General features: G+C 35.0%; 1 protein-coding gene across 1 annotated transcript in view; it reads left to right on the top strand.

Moving 5' to 3' along the window:
* The window catches only part of LOC149784523 (uncharacterized), an 89,490-nt gene that overhangs the window by 49,085 nt on the left and 20,043 nt on the right, over positions 1-20,362 (top strand). The window contains exons 9-10 of the mRNA XM_089933002.1: positions 2,645-2,766; positions 8,669-8,880. Coding sequence (XP_089789128.1) covers positions 2,645-2,766; positions 8,669-8,880 — 334 coding nt within the window. The remainder of the gene's footprint in view (positions 1-2,644; positions 2,767-8,668; positions 8,881-20,362) is intronic.

Below are 20,362 nucleotides of genomic sequence, written 5' to 3'. Positions count from 1 at the left end.
AAAATGACTTAACAGCATTCACAGAAGATATAGCATCTAACTGCTCCAAATATTTTATTCCACTCCCTGGTTTAAATACATTAATAATTCCAACTATTATGAATCCATTGTGTTTTCTGCCATGTTATTGACTGTAAACAGTCACATTATACTGATTTAGAATTTGTTGCAAAGCATTCAACTATGTATCCAACTTTCAGTTACCAATCAGTTTCTTGTGAACATACTTTTAAGCTAGAAATGCCGATGCTATTAATACTTTTAACAAATTGGGCACAGAGCGTAGTGTATATTAGTTATGACTCCTTGTCTTGATGTAGCATAAACTATATTTTGAAATGGATTTATATCATTATAATCAATTGCCTTCCTCAGCAAAGTGTACCTAATATAACACGTGTTGTGCATGGAAGGAAGGGAGTGGATAACGACCGTCATGCAATCACATAATTTGTAACTGTACATAAGTAATACATTGTCGGTGAAGACTGTCCTTAATTTCGTTCCATCACATAATTTGTAACTGTACATAAGTAACACATTTTAAATAAGGACTGTCCTGAAGTCATTCAGTTACATAATTTATAACTGTACATAACACAGTTTAGACAAGGACTGTCATAAAGTCATTCAATTACATAATTTGCAAATGTACATAAATAACACATTTTAGACAAGGACTGTCATTATTAAGGTTATTCAATCACATGATTTGTTAATGTACATTAGTAATACATTGTCGGTGAGGACTATCCTTAATTTGGTTCCATCACATAATTTGTAACTGTACATAAGTAACACATTTAAATAAGGACTGTCCTAAAGTCATTTAGTTACATAATATATAACTGTACATAACAAATTTTAGACAAGGACTGTCACAAAGCCATTCAATCACATAATTTGTAACTGTATATAAATAACACATTTTAGACAAGGACTGTCATTATTAAGGTTATTCAATCACATGATTTGTTAATGTACATTAGTAATACATTGTCGGTGAGGACTATCCTTAATTTGGTTCCATCACATAATTTGTAACTGTACATTAATGATACATTTTAGACAAGGACTGTCCTAAAGTCATTCATTTACATAATTTATAAATGTACATAAATAACACATTTTAGACAAGGACTGTCCTAGAGTCTTTCAGTTACATAATTTATAACTGTACATAAATAACACATTTTAGACAAGGACCAGTCCTTAATTCATTTAAACACATAATTTGTAACTGTACATAAGTGAAACATTTTAGATGAGGACTGTCCTTAAGGTCATCCAGTCTTAGCTCAGATATCATCATTCATTCTTATACATTACTTTAATAGCAAATTAATTTGTGTTCTTTGTAATATAGACCAGTGAAGCAAGTTTCACATTTTCATCAGTGTAGCATTTAGAGTGCACATACCGTTATTGACATATGCAGGATAAGTGACATGTACATGATGAAACAAAGCCATAGGCTCACTTGGACATGGGTAATGTCATAATTGTAACCTATAGCATATACGTGCTGTTGTTGATGGATGCCTGACTCTGTAGTCTCTAGCATACACATATTGCTGATGATGAATATCCAACACTATACGCTGTAGCATACACATGCTGTTACTGACGGATGCCGGATTCTATTGACTGTAGCCTACACTTGTTGTTGTTGATTGATGCCTTACAATTTAGTCTATATGATTCACATGCAGCTGTTACTGAATGCCTGACACTGTATTATGTAGCATACACAGTTATTACTTGATGCCTGAAACGAGCCTGTAACATACACATATTGTTGATGAATGTTTGACACTGTCGTCTGGTGTATTCAGATGCTATTGTTGATGGATGCCTGAACTGTTGGCTACACCATATACATGCTGTGGTTGATGGATGCCTGATATTCTAGGCTGTATCATTCCCATGCTTTCATTGATGGTTTCCTGGCACTATATGTACGCATGTTGCTGCTGGATGCCTGACTATAGACTGTAGCATAGGCATATTGTTGATGGATGCCTGACACTGTAGTCTGTAGCATACTGACACTGGAGTATTTAGCATACATATTGTTGCTGGATGATTGACACAAAGCTGTAGCATAAACATATTGATGTATGCCTGACACTCTAGTCTGTAGCATACAGATGATTCTGCTGATGGATGCCTGATATTTATGCTTTAGTTCACAAATCCTTAATGGATGCCTGACACTAGACTGCAACATATACAGTTGTTGACAGATGTAAGATACATACCACATGACTAGGGTGATCAAGCCATACACTCACTTCGATGCAGGATGTAGGACACATGACTCGGGTGATCAAGCCAAACAATAAACTCATTTGGACATTGACAGGGTCATAAAGTCACTTGAATATTAACATCAAATTAGGGTATCATACCTACTTGAATATTGTCATGGTCAAATTAGGATAGCTATATAATTGCATATATGTAAGATCAAATTCTGATATCTATATCAACTTGAATATTTTCAAGGTCAAATTTGAGTACCTGTATCTTGCTAAATGGTGATTATATAATGTAACAACAAGCTCACAAAATAGCAGTTTGAAGTTGATAAATATTCTATTATACAATAATGAAATTGAGGGCTTTTAATTTGTAATTACAGGTGATTTCTCACAGTACAGTGGAAAATTTAAACAAGGAAGGAACTATTCGAATTGAAGACAGTGAAGAACTGGAGCTGTTTCTTAGATATCTGCACGAAACAGGAACAGTCATCTACTTCAGGTGAGATTATAAAGCAGGTAGCAGTCTTGTATGTAATCACTGACTTCAGGTGGGATTATAGCTTAGGGCAGGTAACAGTCTTGTATGCAGTCATCTACTTAAGGTGAGGATATAAAGCAGGTAGCAGTCTTGTATGTAATCGGCTGCTTCAGATGAGATTATAAGGTAATTTGCAGTCTTGTATGCAAGATTTTGATAATACTATCATGGAATGGTTGTTTCACTGTTATGAATTAACTGCAGACAAGTTCCCTGTACTAGACCAGTCATCTCTTATAATTTGACAATATGCCTGATATAAAATATCCACTGTATTATGGACTTGTGGAATATTGTAAAAAATATCAAGGTATAGTTTTTGTTGTCAAATGAAGATCTTGGCTTGTTGGGGTTTAATTTGGATATGGGTTTCATTTAAGAATTGGTCAGTGAACCAGACTCGGTTTCTTGGAGTTCCACAGATGCTGTTAATCTGCCGATGTCTTTCATGCAATAATGCCTTTATAACCAAGCTTGTGCTTAACAGGTTCTTGACATATTGCACAACAAATCAAATGATAGTAGAAGTGAAAGTGAATGTCATCCTCATGAAAGGTACAACATTAGCACAGAAATGCAAAGATAATATATTCATGGACGAAAACAAACAGGAGAAGCAACATTTTTGTTTACTGGATATCATGTCATGTTGATTTTAATATATGGCATAGAGATCTGGTTGCCATTGCCATGTAAAATTAAAAGAAAATCTAGAACAAAAAGCAAACAAGAATAATGATTACATACAGATGAGAGATCTAGATATACGTCATTGAATTAGCAATAAACCATTTAATTATGTGGGGATTAGAACTGCAGTTTTGAAACTGTACAAGGCATGTATAGGGTCTAAGTGTACTTTACACACTTTCAAAGTGAATGTATTGTGTGTCTTTCTTGCATAAGATCACACATTAGAATGTGTTCAAATGCATCTTTTCTAAATTACTGAATACAGATAAATGATATTGCATTAGAGCTTGCTGAAAATTACACTAACAGAAACTTTTTCATTGTTTTACAGACGTTGTCTTCTTAGAGTTAGCAGATCTCTCCAGTTCAATGATTGTTCTGAGAAACAGTAATGTTTCTTAGTTATGATTTTATCACTGTTTTTCATAACATTATAAGCAATATCACCTCATTCCCAGGATACTTGTCTCAAACCCTTGGGTTCAGAGGACAAGAACATTTTCTCCTGATTGGAGAGACTCTCAGCGGTAGTCTCATGTTCAGATATCATTTTACTTCACCATTCATCTATGGTTAGGGAGCTCTCAAAGTTTTTGTAAGGGCCAGGAGACTTTGTCTAGGCAGAACAAGGAGGCAGTCTTAATGGAAATCTTAGCTTGCATTCCAGTTAAGACAGTTGAGGAAGTATTACTTGCTCGTCACCATGACATTTATTAAACAGCCACTTTCAGTCTGTTGAAGAAGACATCTCTGTCTGCCGATGGATTACGTTGATTGATGATGATGTTTGCCAAAACCTCAAGGTATGATTTATTGAGGTATATCACCATGTCAGCAGAGCTGCTTCATCCCTGGATCACAGTAAAGATCTTCTAATATCATCATCTTCAGAGTCTTAGTCTCTCTTTGTTATCTTGGGATCTAAGGACTATCAACAAACATCAGTCCCTCATATCTACTCAAGGCCAGTTTAGACCAGCAGGAAACATATCCATCCTGATTGCCCAGTCATGAAAGAAGCCCTAATATTATCCTCCGTTTCATCCATCTATTCCTCATTCGTAGCTAGACGATGATGCCAAAAAGGCATTGGAAGGAAGTGTGTGGGCTTTTCTCCCGTTCTTAATGAGTCATGGGGGACAACAATAAGGACTCATTCCCTGTTTTGTACATGGCTGCTCGATGATTCTCCATGTGACATGTTTTATTTCCCACTAACTACACATGTTGGCTTTCAATGATATTAGTTTTGTGATAGGCTTTCCTTACCACTAAACAAGTGCCTATCTTGGAAATGTATAAAGCAAGTAAATAATTTAGAAATTACATATTTAATAATCTTAACGATTTAAATAATTTTCTCAAATCACTTGCAGTAACATGAGGAAACTTTATGCATGTATTAGTTCTAGTGTCTTTAACCAGAGTTACAGCAGCTGAATTGATAGTGTTTTCCTTGAGTCCATAGTTGTGGGTTGATAGTGTTGGCCTCGAGTCCTATAGTTGTGAGTTGATAGTGTTGGCCTTGTGTCCTATAGTTGTGGGTTGATAGTGTTGGCCTCGTGTCCTATAGGTGTGGGTTAATAGTGTTGGCCTTGTGTCCTATAGGTGTGGGTTGATAGTGTTGGCCTCGTGTCCTATAGTTGTGGGCTGATAGTGTTGGCCACATGTCCAATAGTTGTGGGTTCATAGTGTTGGCATCGTGTTCCATAGTTGTGGGTTGATAGTGTTGGCATCGTGTCCTATTGTTGTGGGTTGATAATGTTGGCATCGTGTTCTATAGTTGTGGGTTGATAGTGTTGGCCTTGCGTCCAATAGTTATGGGTTGATATTGTTGGCATCGTTTTCCATAGTTGTGGGTTTATAGTGTTGGCCTCATGTCCTATAGTTGTGGGTTCATAGTGTTGGCATCATGTCCTATAGTTGTGGGTTCATAGTGTTGGCATCATGTCCAGTAGTTGCAGGTTGATAGTGTTGGCCTTGTGTCCTATAGTTGTGGGTTCAGTCCCTGCACAGGCCAGCCTTGGTTAGCTGAATTGATAGTGTTGGCCTCATGTCCCATAGTTGTGGGTCCATTCCCTGCACAGTGAAGCCTTGGTCGGCTGCTTCATTGTATCCCTTGGAGAGGCACTTACCTTCCATATCTTCAGCATCATACAGACAATAGTATGTTACAAGTGCTGTTTCGACCAACAAAAACATGCTTGCATAGGAGTAGATAGTCCTTTTTATCCATATTGCAGGCCTACCAACCTGTATGACTCTGGTGTAATTCTGCTGGAAATGATTAAACAGTAACATATTTATGAAATAAAAACAAAGATTAAGATCGTTGAGGTCTATTCCAGATATTGATGTCTCATGGTTATGTCAGGATCCAGATTTTCATATAGACTGAGTGTTCGCTTACCGGGTTTCATCTTCGATTACATGGAGTATATGGTAGGGAATCAGACTGGCTATACAGTGGTATGTCAGACGCTTTAAACCTGGCAATGTTGTTCGTGCAGGATGCCCAAAAGAGCAAGATACAGCTTTTACGTTTTGTTATTTGGTTGTTTGAAAATGTTGTCCAATGTCCAAGTCAGAAAGTATTGAAGGTGAAGAAGTCTATTAGCCTCATAGAAACTCAAAATGGTGATGACAAAAGGATACAAAATATTACTTAGATGCTTGGTCATGCTTAGACAAAAGCAAGAATGGCAACATTTCATTTATTGCACATTATGCCCTGTAGACTTGAACATTGCGCACAGTGGGCGAGATGATTCTCTCTGCCATGTCAATTCCAAGATGCATATATATATATATATATATATATATATATATATATAAAGAGAGAGAGAGAGGGAGAGAGAGATAATGATAAATAGAAATATAGATATCTGTGTGTTGTTATGACTCTATGGTCTTAACTAAGTAACACGAGATAGCAAATACAAAAGTGAAAATTTAAAAAGATTTTACTGCGTTTTGATGTAAATCCCATATAGTCCTAAATGTTATATTAGAAGTCAAAATGTGTGAGTTCTGAATGAATGCCAGTGGCGATCCAAATGAATTCAGATATTAAATATGCTAATGTGCCAATACCCACAATTATGCTAATGTGCGAACAGTCTTGCAGTATGACAGTTGCATAACCCGAAATGTCCTTGAATGAACAAATTAATTCACAATAATACCCAAATGGTGATTTGGTCCAAAAATCAAAGAGCACTATGTAATTCCTGTGGTTAATTTAAATAAATAAATCTTCTCAAATATTAACAGACATGCAACTTAAATTGATTCCTCAAGTCTGATGTTAATATATGGAATGAAAAATTTGTTTACTTCTCCATTATATAAAACTTTTACACATAATAACAAAACTAGGATGAGAGCCATTTTCCTATCAAATTCATAATCAGAAAATTCTAAGTTGTAAACCAGGTTAGGTTTCTTTACTAAACATTTAGTAAAGATCATGCAAAATAATCAGATACACCAGGGATTCCCATGGGGGTACACCAGTGTCATAAATTCAAACTCAGATTCAAAAATACCTCCGATACTCTCAGTATTATACCAAGGTAGGTCAAGTACAAAATACAGATATACATAAAATACAATAAGGGAGACAAGACAACATACAATACAAATTAAATACAAAAACATTATATATATATATATATATATATATATATATATATATATATATATATATATATATATATATATATCTGTCCACCAAGCTTTATCTTTCCTCCTATTCATTTTTCAAGTATATGTAAATTTGCACTTAGAAGCTGCCATATGTCAACATCCCAGGTGAGCAATAGCAGATCTGCTTGGTCCTTTTTCTTAAGAACTTTCTTTTTTCAGTGAAAAGACCACCAGCAAATCTGCACATTCTTAAAGTGTACTCATTCTCAAATAAAACTTTGTCACTAATAACTGTTTACTATCTGCAGTTACCAAAGTTTGTGGATAGGTTTCCGTTGGGGGTAAGGAAGTATTATATTGACGTTTGGGACCAAAAGTGGTCTTAGTGATTGACTGAAAGAAGAGAAATGGATTCTGCACAATAACGTGAATTCTGCATATTTCCCAAAACTGTATGGATAACTTGCATGTGGGTAAGATAGAACCTGTCAGTTCAAGTGTCAAATGAAAGTTCAATGTTACTGTGAATGAAAGAAGTAAAATTATTCTGCACAATAACTTGTGTTCGCGATATTGCAGTGATCACATTTTGTTGATGACTTGGACATGGCATAAATTAGAAGGCTTTTCATTTTGGTCTCACTGATCAAAGATAAAGACTGCAATGACAAAATACAAGATAGTTTTTGCAAAGTGATGTTAGTTCTACATCATATACCTGAACAAAACTTTATGGTTGGCTTGCGCTTGGGTTATGATATAATCCTGTTAGTTTTGGAGTCCATAGGTAACCAACGATTAAGACAAAAGCTGGTTTCTGCACAAAACAGTCAGTGGTGCATATAGAAGGTTATTAAACACTGAGCAGTCATGTAGTATTTTCTTCGTGGAACCATTTTTATTTATGATCAGTTCTTGGGAGTTCGAAAATAGTTATGAGAGAAAGATGCAAGAATTTTTAAAATCTTCTACCTACACTTTGCAGAATCATTGGGCACCAGTCCAGTGGGGACCTGATATACCAAAGCAAAGATGTATGACAGTAATCGGCTTAAAATATTAACATGTGAACACAACAAGCTGTCAATTGATAACCATATTCTTGTAATCTGGAGAATTTAGGGCATAATGTGAGATGTTTTATGAAATGTTATAAGTAATAAAGGTATCCAAGTTGGTCCATACATGGTTTTCAGGTCTTTGAATAAAAATCGACTGACCTGCAGTAGTACTTGGTCCATGCATAGTTTTCAAATCTTTGAAATTAAAATCAGTTGACCTGCATTAGTACCTTGTGGAATTTATTGTTTAAAGCTATCAGTTGAGAATAAATCATACTGTTATGAAAGCAGAATGAGTTTATCTTTTTTCTTATTTTTTCAAATAGAAAAATGCTTTACACAGATTTATTTAAATGCTCAGTAATGAACTCAGAGTGAGGTTGGAAGTACTGCTAATTAGACTCAAGTATGTGTGCATGATGTAAAATAGTCAGGTTATTTTTAAATGTTGTCTATTTCAGCATTGAAGTATTGAGAGAAAATGTTTTTTTGGACCCAAAGTGGCTGATTGATGCCCTGAAGTCCCTCATTAATGCCCAGCCTAACCTACCAAATAGCCCTGCTGACAATGGCACTGAATCATATAGCCCTGCTGCAAGTGCTGCTCACAGTGATATCACACAGAAATGGTCTGACTTCAAGGAGAAAGGAATCCTTACTGTGGAACTTGTCGGTTTGTACATTTCTTATTTTGCCGTTTTCAATAGGTGTGCCTGTTCTATCCACCTACCAGTGTTGGTTAGAGGAGGGTATATCATTTTGCTATTTCTTCATTCCTTTTTCATTATGCCCTCAATATCTCAGACTATATTTAACATACAAACAGGAAAATTGGCATGTGGACAGATTGTAATAAAGTATGTGTGTGTGATTAGGACTTTTTTTGTTGCTTTAACAATATTTCAGTCATATCGCTATGATGTCTGCAGTGTGGCAGTTTTTAGTGATGTCTAGCACTGGGTCATCATGCCGCAGACACGTAGCATGATATCCCACCCGGTCACATTATACTGACACCCGGCCGAACAGTCCTAATACTAACCTCTTAATGCTGTTAGTACCATGTTTTGTAAGTGTTTGGTATGACTCGGCCGGTGTTCAAACTGACACCCACCCACCAGTGTTGGTTAGAGGAGGGTATATCATTTTGCTATCTCGTCATTCCTTTCTCATTACACTCTCTGTATCTCAGACTATATTTAACAAACACACAGGAAAATTGGCATGTGGACAGGTTGTAATAAAAGTAACTCAACAATATTGAAATATGATTATTGTGACCTAATTCACATTCTAGATTAACATGTATTGTCAGCTCTTAGCTTGTTATACCCTCAATATCTTGAACCATATTTCATCAACACAATGCGGATTTTGGTATATGCATATCAATGAAAGGTACTCAACCATACCAGAACTTGGGGTATTGTTACCTAACTGCATTTTATGCATGTGCCACCTTCGTATTTTTAACTATTTGTATATTTGAATCGATTTTACGTACTCTCTTGAAAACTGAAATGTGATTGCAACTCAAGGAGAGTAACACAACTATGCCAAGTGCAAATGATTTGTCTGGATTTTGTAGCTGATACTAACCACGAATCAAATACCAGTTGATCCTTCTTTGGAAATTAAACTCCACGTTTTTAGGCATCATACACATTGAACCATGTGCATAAGTTTTTTTCTCTTTCAACAAAGTTCATGATGTACCATACCAGTATCCCTGAATTTGGATAAGCCGATGAAGCAAGACACATTCCAAAGCAAAGGAAGCTCCACCATTATGAATGTATTTTCAATAATAATAATACTAATAATAATAACATTATATTTCCAGCATTACTCACAATACCTATTATTTTACTCTTAATACTACCATGCCTACCTGTCTGTATTTTTAGCTTATGCGATGAGCACCTAAATTTAGCAGGTAACTTTCTATAATAAAACAATCCACATAAGCGGTATTTTTCCGGTTCTAATCGGTTTTATACATCCTATCAAACACACCTATATGTGAATTGTTAATACTACTTTGCCAGTTTTGGAATATCGAATCCTGAATTTTTTCAAAAAATAGTGAGAATAACTGTTTTGGGTTTCCAAAATATTGATTTAGCCAAACATACCCAAAACCAAAGTGAAATAACCTGTCTTTTACTATGGTAGCCCGGAAGGCATGGTGGTTAGTTTTATCCAATCTTTTCAACATTAAATAACATTGGTATGGGTAGTGAGTTGAAGGCATTCTTGCAAATTTCAACCAGTAGATAATACATCATAAAAATATGAGGTACAAAGTAGGTATTTTCCACACTCCACTAACATAATTGCATTATCGGTGTGAGTGTGTGTGTGTGATGAGATTTTTAATGTAGCTTTTAACAATTTTTCAATCATATCGCAACGATGTCTGCAGTGTGGCAGTTTATAGTGATGTCTAGCACTGGGGCATCATGCCGCAGACATGTCCCACCCAGTCACATTATCCTGACACCAGGCCGACCAGTCATAACACTAACCTCTTAATGCTAAGCGCCAAAGCGCCAAACGAGGCAGCTGTTAGTACCATTATTGTAAGTCTTTGATATGACTCTGCTGGGGAACAAACCCACGGCCTCCAATATCCGAGGCGGATGCTCTAACTACTGGGCCACCGGAGTGGTTGCATTATTGGTAGTCTTTGGAACACCTGAATACTGTTTGCAAAAGTCGCATTGTACAATTTCAATATATCTATTAAGTTCACATCTCCAAATTTCTATCCTTAGCAAGCAGTTGGTTTTATTACAGAATAAAGAAAATTTAAAAACATCCTTAACACTAAAACAAATAAATTGGTTTTGACAATTTAAAATCCTTGAAGTTGCTTTCTTCTCCTCAGCCACTAGTATCTGCTTAGTTTTCGTCAAAATCAGGTTTGGGCTGAACAATAGACCAATGTACTTGAATAAGGCAAATACTCAATGTGATTTGCTTTGAAAAACCATAGCTCCTTTTGCTTCAGATATCCACCGCTCCGGTGGCCTAGTGGTTAGAGCGTCCGCCTCGGATGCGGGAGGTCGTGGGTTTGATCCCCGGCCGAGTCATACCAAAGACTTACAAAAACGGTACTAACAGCTGCCTCGCTTGGTGCTCAACATTAAGAGGTTAGTGTTAGGACTGGTCGGCCCGGTGTCAGGATAATGTGACTGGGTGGGACATCATGATACATGTCTGCAGCATGATGCCCCAGTGCTAGACATCACTATAAACTGCCACATTGCAGACATCATAGTGATATGACTGAAAAATTGTTAAAGCTACGTTAAAAATCCAAATCACATCACACTTCAGATATCCCCCAAATCTGAAAGCATTGAATTTAATGTTATCAAAATTGAGCAGCAAATTGATCAACATCAGAGTTAGATCACAGAGGCGTTCAATAACATTTATTGTTTCTGATTTGCTGTATTGGCGCAATTAGCTACACCAGCCTAAAGTATTGCAAAAATATCACTAATATCGTCTGTGATAAATACACCACTGTTTCATTCCAGCTTCAGCTGTCTAGTCAAATCATTAACAAAAAGGGAAAACATGAAAGGGCTTCAAACACAGCCTTGATTTGTACCTAATTTGTATTTAAACCTTTGGACGTTCAGACACAGCTTTCCAGATTTATATACATATCTATTAAATGTTTACTATTTTACCATTCATACTCATGCATATAAATGATGACCATAATTTATCATGGTGTACGTTATCAAAAGTGTTTTTAAAATCGACAAAAAGGCATTAAAATCTGCCTTTCCTTTTGGATATGTATTTCTGAGCTAAAACCTGAATAATGAAGATAATGTATGTGTATTTTGTCCTAAACCCTGCTTGTGCTTCATCTATCAGACCATTGTCTTCAGCCCACTTGTAGATGCAATTATTCAATATGTCAGTCAAGATCATACATAAAGTATCAGTAAAGATATCCTGCTGTAATTGTTTGAATTGCTCTTGTCACCGGACTTATATATAGGACATATAATACTCTTTTCCCATTGTTTAAGAAAATAGCCGTATTCAAAGATTTTGTTGAAAAGAGTTTTAAGGAAAGGAATTAGATCATTTCATTCGTGCATTCATAAAAACGAGTAGGTATCGTATCAGATCCAGTGGTTTTGTTTTTATTTTAAGTCAACTTCTCATAATTTCATTATTTGTAATAGGAGTATTTGAGTCATCAAAATGTAAGTGAGGTAGTTCTTTACTAACAATATTGTCATCAAACATTGACACTGGCTTCTTAGTAAAGATTCAAAGTAGTCAAACTAGTTTTAGAGAGGTCCATCTTCTTCATGTTGAGCATAATGCATTTTCCATTTCAAAATATGATATATTTGTCGAGGATTTCTTCACTTAATTTATTCTTATGGGATTCTCTGGTGCATCTTTTCTTGAGTGTGATTAAAGGTGATTCATTCTCTCTATAAAAGTGAAGGTCATATTCAGTATTTAAAAATCCATAGATTTTATTTGCTTTTTTTATCGCATTCTTTATCCCACCAAAGTGGTTGTTTAGTTATCATATTTGGTTCTGTCCCTCTAGTCTGAAAATGGAACATACATTATGATATAAAACTGAATTATTATTTTGAGAGAAATCGCTATCAGTTTCAAGATATCTGAATAAATCATTTGTCGTGTCTACATAGGCTGTGCTCAACATTCGTACAATTGATTGTATATTGTCTTCTGTAAGAGGAAAATATTCCCATTTATTAAGGGTACAAGTATCAATAATAACTTTTTCTTCATCACAATAACTTTGATGATCTTTAACAGTAGTTGTTTGGGAAATGTTACCGTGATTTCATCTTAAAAATGTTACCCAATGATATTACCTTAATGCTATTATGCAAGTCCAGCTCTCCCAGACACTACTTTTAGATAAAGGGAGCTACAGGTTGTTTGTTTACCTATGTATAGGTCAGGATGAGTAGTAAACCCTTAGGTATAAAACTTGGCGGCAAAGTGTAAGAACCCTCCAGTTACTACTTCTGCTCATGCCAAGAAACATGCTCTTGTCACCAGAGACCTCACAAAAAACAGAATCTACTTGGAAGAGAAACTCTTACAAGTCGGAGGCGATTTTTTTCTTCGACATAAAGTATACCCTATCTATATTTCCAACTTTCTATTCCTATCCTGACAAAGGTCTGCCATTATAATTTGCTAACACTTTGTTCTTAAACGTTTAGGTACTTGCATAGTGAGCCTAAACAACTTCATATTCTGTTCAGGCTATACTAATTTTGTATATGCAAGTCTCCAGCATATATAAATTCTCCTTGATATATGTGTAATTTCATTATGAATGGCTTCATATTGGTGAATTTCTATTGCAATGCATTTGCAGCATCCGGGCACCGACTTCAGTGTTTTTTGCTTGTATGTGCAGTTTGTGGGCCTTTTTCCCTGCAGGTAATTGCCTCATATTGGATATTGTTGCACCTACTTTGTACTTATCTATAAAATTGTCTCAGTTGCTTCTTATGTGAAGTTTTGTGTGTGTAATGTAGACACTTGTATACATTTCTGTATGGCTTCTACTCTGGTTGGATGAGTACAGGTCGACCTTCTTCTGTACATGGTCTACTTAGTCGAGTCTTGCTCATACATGTTTATATGTTCGACTTTTGAGTTTGTTTATCTGCATAAGCATTCCATCATATTTAAAGAACACTTATTCACTCGCACGGATAGCCTATGCAACTTCACACAATAGTTTTGGGCTACAATATTATGTGTGTGCAGCTTTTATGCCCTTAAGAAACTCCTTATATATGTATAATTCCATCATTTCTGGTACATACAGGTGAGTTTCCTTTACCACAGCATTCTTACCCTTGGAACACCATGCTTCAATGATTGTACATGTACATGCCGTCCTTGACCTTCCATACAGGGTAGATTGTAATTGAGATTGTATATTATAACTGTCTTCCAGGTAACAATCATTTGGTATAACTTTGCGCTCACTCTGTATTCAAACATCACATGTGCAGGTCCACAAATATATACTTCTCCTTACATGTGGTATGGGCATTATATTTTATCTGTATGTTTCTTTGCTTTATTATAACGAGTGTTATCATTTTCTTGGTCAACTTTTAAGATTGAGCTCTGCACGCACATTATGTTCTTTAGGTGCAGGGCTACAGTTTTGTACCTATTGCTCTAGTTGTCTAACAGGTTATAACTATGGGCAAAGCATTAAAACACAGCTCAGGACAAAGACGTCACCAGTCTGCATGCTGGTCTTTCCTCATTGTGAAAATTTCTTGCAGACAAGGGAGTTAGGTCAACTTACCCCTCAGCCACAAAGTGACAGACATTTACATGCTCTGAAACAGCTCCAGCACCCAAATCACCACCACGCAGGGTTCCCACGTTACCAGGAAATCGGGGGAAAAGTCGTGAGAAATGATAATTTTTTTCCTGACCATGAAAAGTCCTTGATTTTACAAATATTCACGAAAGTCATGAAAACCCCTGGAATTTTCCTCCACAATGTGATGCACAAAACAATTACATAATTGAATCATAACTGAACTGATTGGGAGTTAGATTTATTGAGTTTTAACCAGAATATTAGGAGGTTACAGTATCGATCATTTGGGTGCTTGCCATAAATATATTTGTTGAGACAGTCCAAATGCTCAGTGGATTAGATTCATCTAGTAGACTTTTTGTTTCCCAGACAGCTCGATATCCATATTATTTTCTTATGGAAGATATGAAAACCAGTCAAGCTTCACCAGAGGTCAACATGGTGGCATTAAAGTATATCCGCTTAGTGGATGGGCTAGCAAACGTAAACGTTGTTAAATCGAGTTATACCTGCATGAAATCGATATGAAAATTATTTATTTTCTCAGAAATTGTGAGAGTATTAAAATCGTTACGTCTTTAATCTTCTGAAAGATAATTAAACTAATGCGTTGATGAAATTTGGACTGATACTAGTGATTTTGATGGCATGTTGCTCAAGCACCCAGAATCTCACAACCATCATTTTCAAATATTGTAGAAAAAATAATAAATGAAAGTCTACTGGTTGTAAAAAAATACAAAAATGAAAGAGCACAAAATTCTTTATATTTATTCCGAGACTAACTTGACTACAACATAGACATGTGCTCTCTCACGCAGGGAGCATACGAAGCAGGGAACCAGACTACTCTACTTGATGAATCAGACTGGCCAAGTTCCTTAATGTTGTTCTCGAAATAAATATGGTGAGAATGATACGTTCTTTCTGATTTTTCAAAAGGTATCAGACTTTCATTTAATATAATTTAAATGTTGTACAGCAACATGAAAAAGGAGTTTGTTTGTGAAATCACGTGACTATTGGACTTCCAATGTCGTCGCCTGAGATTTTTGAAGTCATGTGACTATTAACGCAAATGGCGAGTACCGGGTCAGGTTTCATATCTGCTGAGTTTCGTCGAGTGGATTATTGACATAATGATTATAATACTTAAGATTTTTGAGAAAATAAATAATTTTCCTATCGATTTCATGCAGGTACAAGTTGATATAACCTAGTTTCAGTTTGCTAGGCCTACTGGTAAGCTAACTTATGGTGACGGCAGATTCCAAATTTTTTATATGTAATTGCTCTGAACCCACACTCCATCCAAAATGTCCAAATGTGAAAAATGGGGTTGGAATATTCAGCTGAACTGAGTTGAACTTTAGTGCAAAACTATTACACAGTGACTAGGGTAATCTGGTCATATTCCGACCACTGAAGTCGTTGACATGAGATCGACAACTTCATTATTAAAACCGACTACTGTGTACCTAAAAAAGTTACTGGATGCACTCAAACGGGCTTCTTGCAACAAGTTTCGCTATTCAAAAAGCGTATAATTTGAGTTCTTCTTACAGAAAAGTGATTTCATTATGACTATATACACAGGGTGTAAATCCAACCGTGTTGTGGCTTATTCCGACCTCTGATATGTGTAATTCCAACCAACATATACTGGCCATACATATACAAGTTTCATCTATAAAATACAAAGATTTTGTTTTCCATACAGAAATTTCTCATGGATTTCGTACGAAATACTTATGGAATCCGTATGGAAGAGATATGGACTGAAAAACTTATGGAATCAGACAATTTATTCCACATCAGTTCCATAAGTACTTCACAGCAAGTGAAAATTCCATATGGAATAAAGTTGCAACTTTAATCCATAAGCACTTTTTTCCATGTGGAAAGCAGGCTCATGTATTAAAGCATAATGGAAAATACTCTCTGAAGAATTAATAACCTAAACTATCTGATTAAAATAGAAATATTGGTGGGAGTTAGAGTACATGTATATGTAAGTGTAGCTGATGTGGAAGGATGAATATATACTCATATGAATTTAAAGAAACACATGTATGTCAGTTTTCTTTAATTTATTTCCACAGATGTTTAAAAACAAAGATATGACCAAAAAAGTAGGGAAAATGTAAACATGACCAGAAAATTAATATCTGGTAGTACAAACGTAGATGAATCTTGGACTTTGAAACTTTTTTGCAAGGTGGATTGTGGGCTTGATCTAATGTTTATTCTGAAAAGTAATTTTGTTGGCTTCCTATTAAAATATGCTCTACAAAAATCATACCCTAGCAAAAATGTGACTTAAATTTCACCAGAATCAATGAACATTTCTTGACATTCATTCAAATGTCCTTTTCACTAAACTTATGTTATTTTAGGAGATTTTACCAAAATTTTTCTGAAAATATCAGTGAAATTTTGTGATTGAAATTTCACTGACTCTGCCAATATTTCTGTAAATATCAGTAGGAATTTGTGATTGAAATTTCACTGAGAGTTTGTCAAAAATTCTAAAAATATAGTCATATTTTGTCATTGTAATATCAATAAGATATAATAAAATTTATTTTTGTTTCTAGTCAAATTTGATTGATTTTCAGCAGTATTTACATTCCCTATTTCTGATTGCTGTATTGTATTGTTTATTTTGGGAACAATAACTTCTTTCCACATCTTTCTATATTATATTTCTTTATCAAATTTTGTTATTGTTGTTGTATTTTTTTTATAACTTAAACTGGATTTAACTGCCTTTAAACAAGTTTTCTTGTTTTCTGTTTTGAATCAGAATTTAGCTTTTCTCCTGACCTGAATCTGATTTTCCTTGATACGGACTCGTTTTTTTTAATATCGTCTCCAAAACTTTTTTTAAAATAACGCTCTATCTGGTCTCATTTTGCAAGGGGCTTTCTAATAAGTATTTGTTCTGTTTATGATTTAAAGGATGATCATTGTAAAGAGCTTTCTGATTGGTCAAATTTGTTATTGCCCAATGAATCGTTGCGTAACGAAACTGACGGGAATGCTAAACATGGCGATTCGAGCGGGATACGAGTTTGAATAACCATTTGAAAAATGTGCGGCAATAAGAAGAGCTTGAATGCAAAGTCAGTGTGAGTGTAATTGGTCAGTCTGTATCAAAACTGAACGCCAGGACTAGCATTTTGCTTTTTGTGCCATAAACAGCTCTACAGTAGCGACTAACATGCTAAATAGGACAAGGAATTGAACCAGGATGATTTCGAAGTCATATAACTCAAAACTGATTAACTTCCAGGATGAATTTAAGGAGGACAACGTATATATCACTGGTTTAAATTCTTGCAAAATACCCATGTGTATCAAAGATCGTCATATCTTTGCGGAATTTTCTTGGCCCACACATAGAATCATCGTTCAATATCGTGAGGCATTATTGTGTATATTATCAAAATATTCTAGGTGTGTTGGAATTCAAAGTAAAATAAGAGTACTTATATCATGATAAACCTTTGTCACGGCTGCTTATGGAACAAGCACTAATTCAAGAGACCACAACATCATCATAGTTCATACATTAATCAAAATTCAAGTTGCAGTACAAGTGACATGGCAGGCTTTTAGCATTTCTTCTTTTCATGTTTCAGTTGGATGCTTTTCTGTAAGTTTACATTATTTTCACAGTTGAATTTTTCAGTGCAGATTAATATTTTATATATGTTTATGTGTTCACGGATGCCTGTGCATATATTCCAGGATTGATACTTTGATGTATAAAATCACTTAATTATTTAGCGTCAAGCCAGATTCTTCACATCAATTTGTATATACTGTAAATATTGTACATAACAGATAGAAGGCCCCAAGGTAGATTAGTTCTGTAATTAAGTTACCTTCACTAAATAAAGTCATTATTATTATTATTAGTACATGTAGTAGTAGTAGTAGTAGTAGTATTAACTCCCATATCTCTTGTCTTGGATATCATATAATTACAATTTCTGTAAAAAAAATCATGCAAACTTGCACCTTGGTTAATAAAGTCCTGTTTAAGTCATATTCATTATTAATCTGAAACCTTCTGAAATGTATGAAAACTTATGAAACTTCAGTAAAATACTATATAATGATCAAAATTGTAGTGAACTCTTACAAAAGTTTTAGTCAAATATTTGTGAAATGTCACCAGACTTTTCAGTGAAATGAAAAAGACTTGAGTCATGCTATCATGGATTAGGCTTTGTATGCGAGAAAGAAAATGAGAACAAGAAAAACCTAAATCTTTTTTGATAATGTCTGTCAAAATAAAATTTATGATCCATTTTGAAAATTATGGTGAATATTCATCATTGATTCCCAATAATGTCTACGAATCATTAGACAGTTCAATAGAAATCTGAAGCAGATTTTTTATGGCTTAGACAGAAAGTGCTTAAAAAACCCACCTGAAATCTGCCTTAAGTATGCCTGGAAAATTTCGTACGAGATGAACTATTACCAAATTCCATATGAACTATTTACAAATTCCATATGGACCATTTATAAATTCCATATGGTATATTTGCCAATTCCATATGGACTATTCACAATTCCATATGGATTATTGCCAAATTCCATATGGAATTTTAATTTGATTCCATATGGACAATCTACAGATCTTTTTTTTTATGAACGCCATTTCTGAACTTGTGCGGAAGAGAGAATACTAAGGCGATTAATTCATTTTGTCACGCGATGCCCTCGTCCCCTGGAAACATCTAATTTGCATATGCATGTGCACACATAAAAACAAAGAACACAGCAAGTAATTTGCATGTCTTTGCTGTAAACAGCAGGACGTACATCCACGGTCGGAATTACCCTACTGGTCAGAATATACACCATGTTACCCTATTACACAGTGACATGTAGTTTGAAGCGATACAAGCCTATGTATCAATACGGGTTTGTGGACTGGCTTATTGAACTACAAGAAAATTTTACAGAAAATTCAATCCTTGTTTATACAACAATATATAATGTTTAAGGTCTTTTGATAAATTCAAATCAACCCTTTTGTAAATATCTTTAAATGATGGAATTTTTAACCATAACGTCTTAAAGAGTTTAGGTTGGTTGAAAAATATTGTTTGAGATTTTATTGGCACACATAATTTCAGGGTTAACCTTTTTGTGTTACAGTATTCTAATACTTTGCATTTATTCGGTTTTTATTCATACGGTGATAGGAAATGTTTACTTATTTATAACATGCACACATATTGCTCCAGAATTCTTTAGAATTAAGGGTTTGAAAGGAAACAAAATAATGTATGCTCATTATGTTGTTTCCGTGTAGCAGCATCATGTAGGTCAGCAAAGTAAAGTTAGAATTTGTATTATGTACATTGAAATCACTTTAAAGGCCAGTTTATGGGAATATAGTCAAATTGTTTCATTTGACACATTTTGTGGTTTTGTACATGATCATCTTTGCTTACATATATGTTTTGGAGTCTTGAAAGGGAAGCATCTTCATATATGGAAAATGCATGTTTTATAATTCAAAATGTTCTTTAATTCCATTCAATAATGGTCATTTATTAACCTTGAAAAAAATAATTTCATGCTGGAAAAATCTTGAAAAAGACCTGGAAATTTATGTTTAGAAAAGCGTGGGAACCATGCACCACAGCATGCATAATTTTTGGCAGCTCCCTCTACCTTGCCTCAATGGGGTTTGACCTGATTCCTATTGCAGAACAGCATGGGATGAAGTTAACAAACAGCCAAGTTCTAG

Source organism: Sinohyriopsis cumingii, chromosome 14 (assembly GCF_028554795.1).
Source record: "Sinohyriopsis cumingii isolate HCF-2022 chromosome 14, ASM2855479v2, whole genome shotgun sequence".
Taxonomy (NCBI): domain Eukaryota; kingdom Metazoa; phylum Mollusca; class Bivalvia; order Unionida; family Unionidae; genus Sinohyriopsis; species Sinohyriopsis cumingii.
The sequence above is the reverse complement of the archived record's forward strand: the minus strand, read 5'-3'. Positions and strand labels throughout refer to the sequence as shown.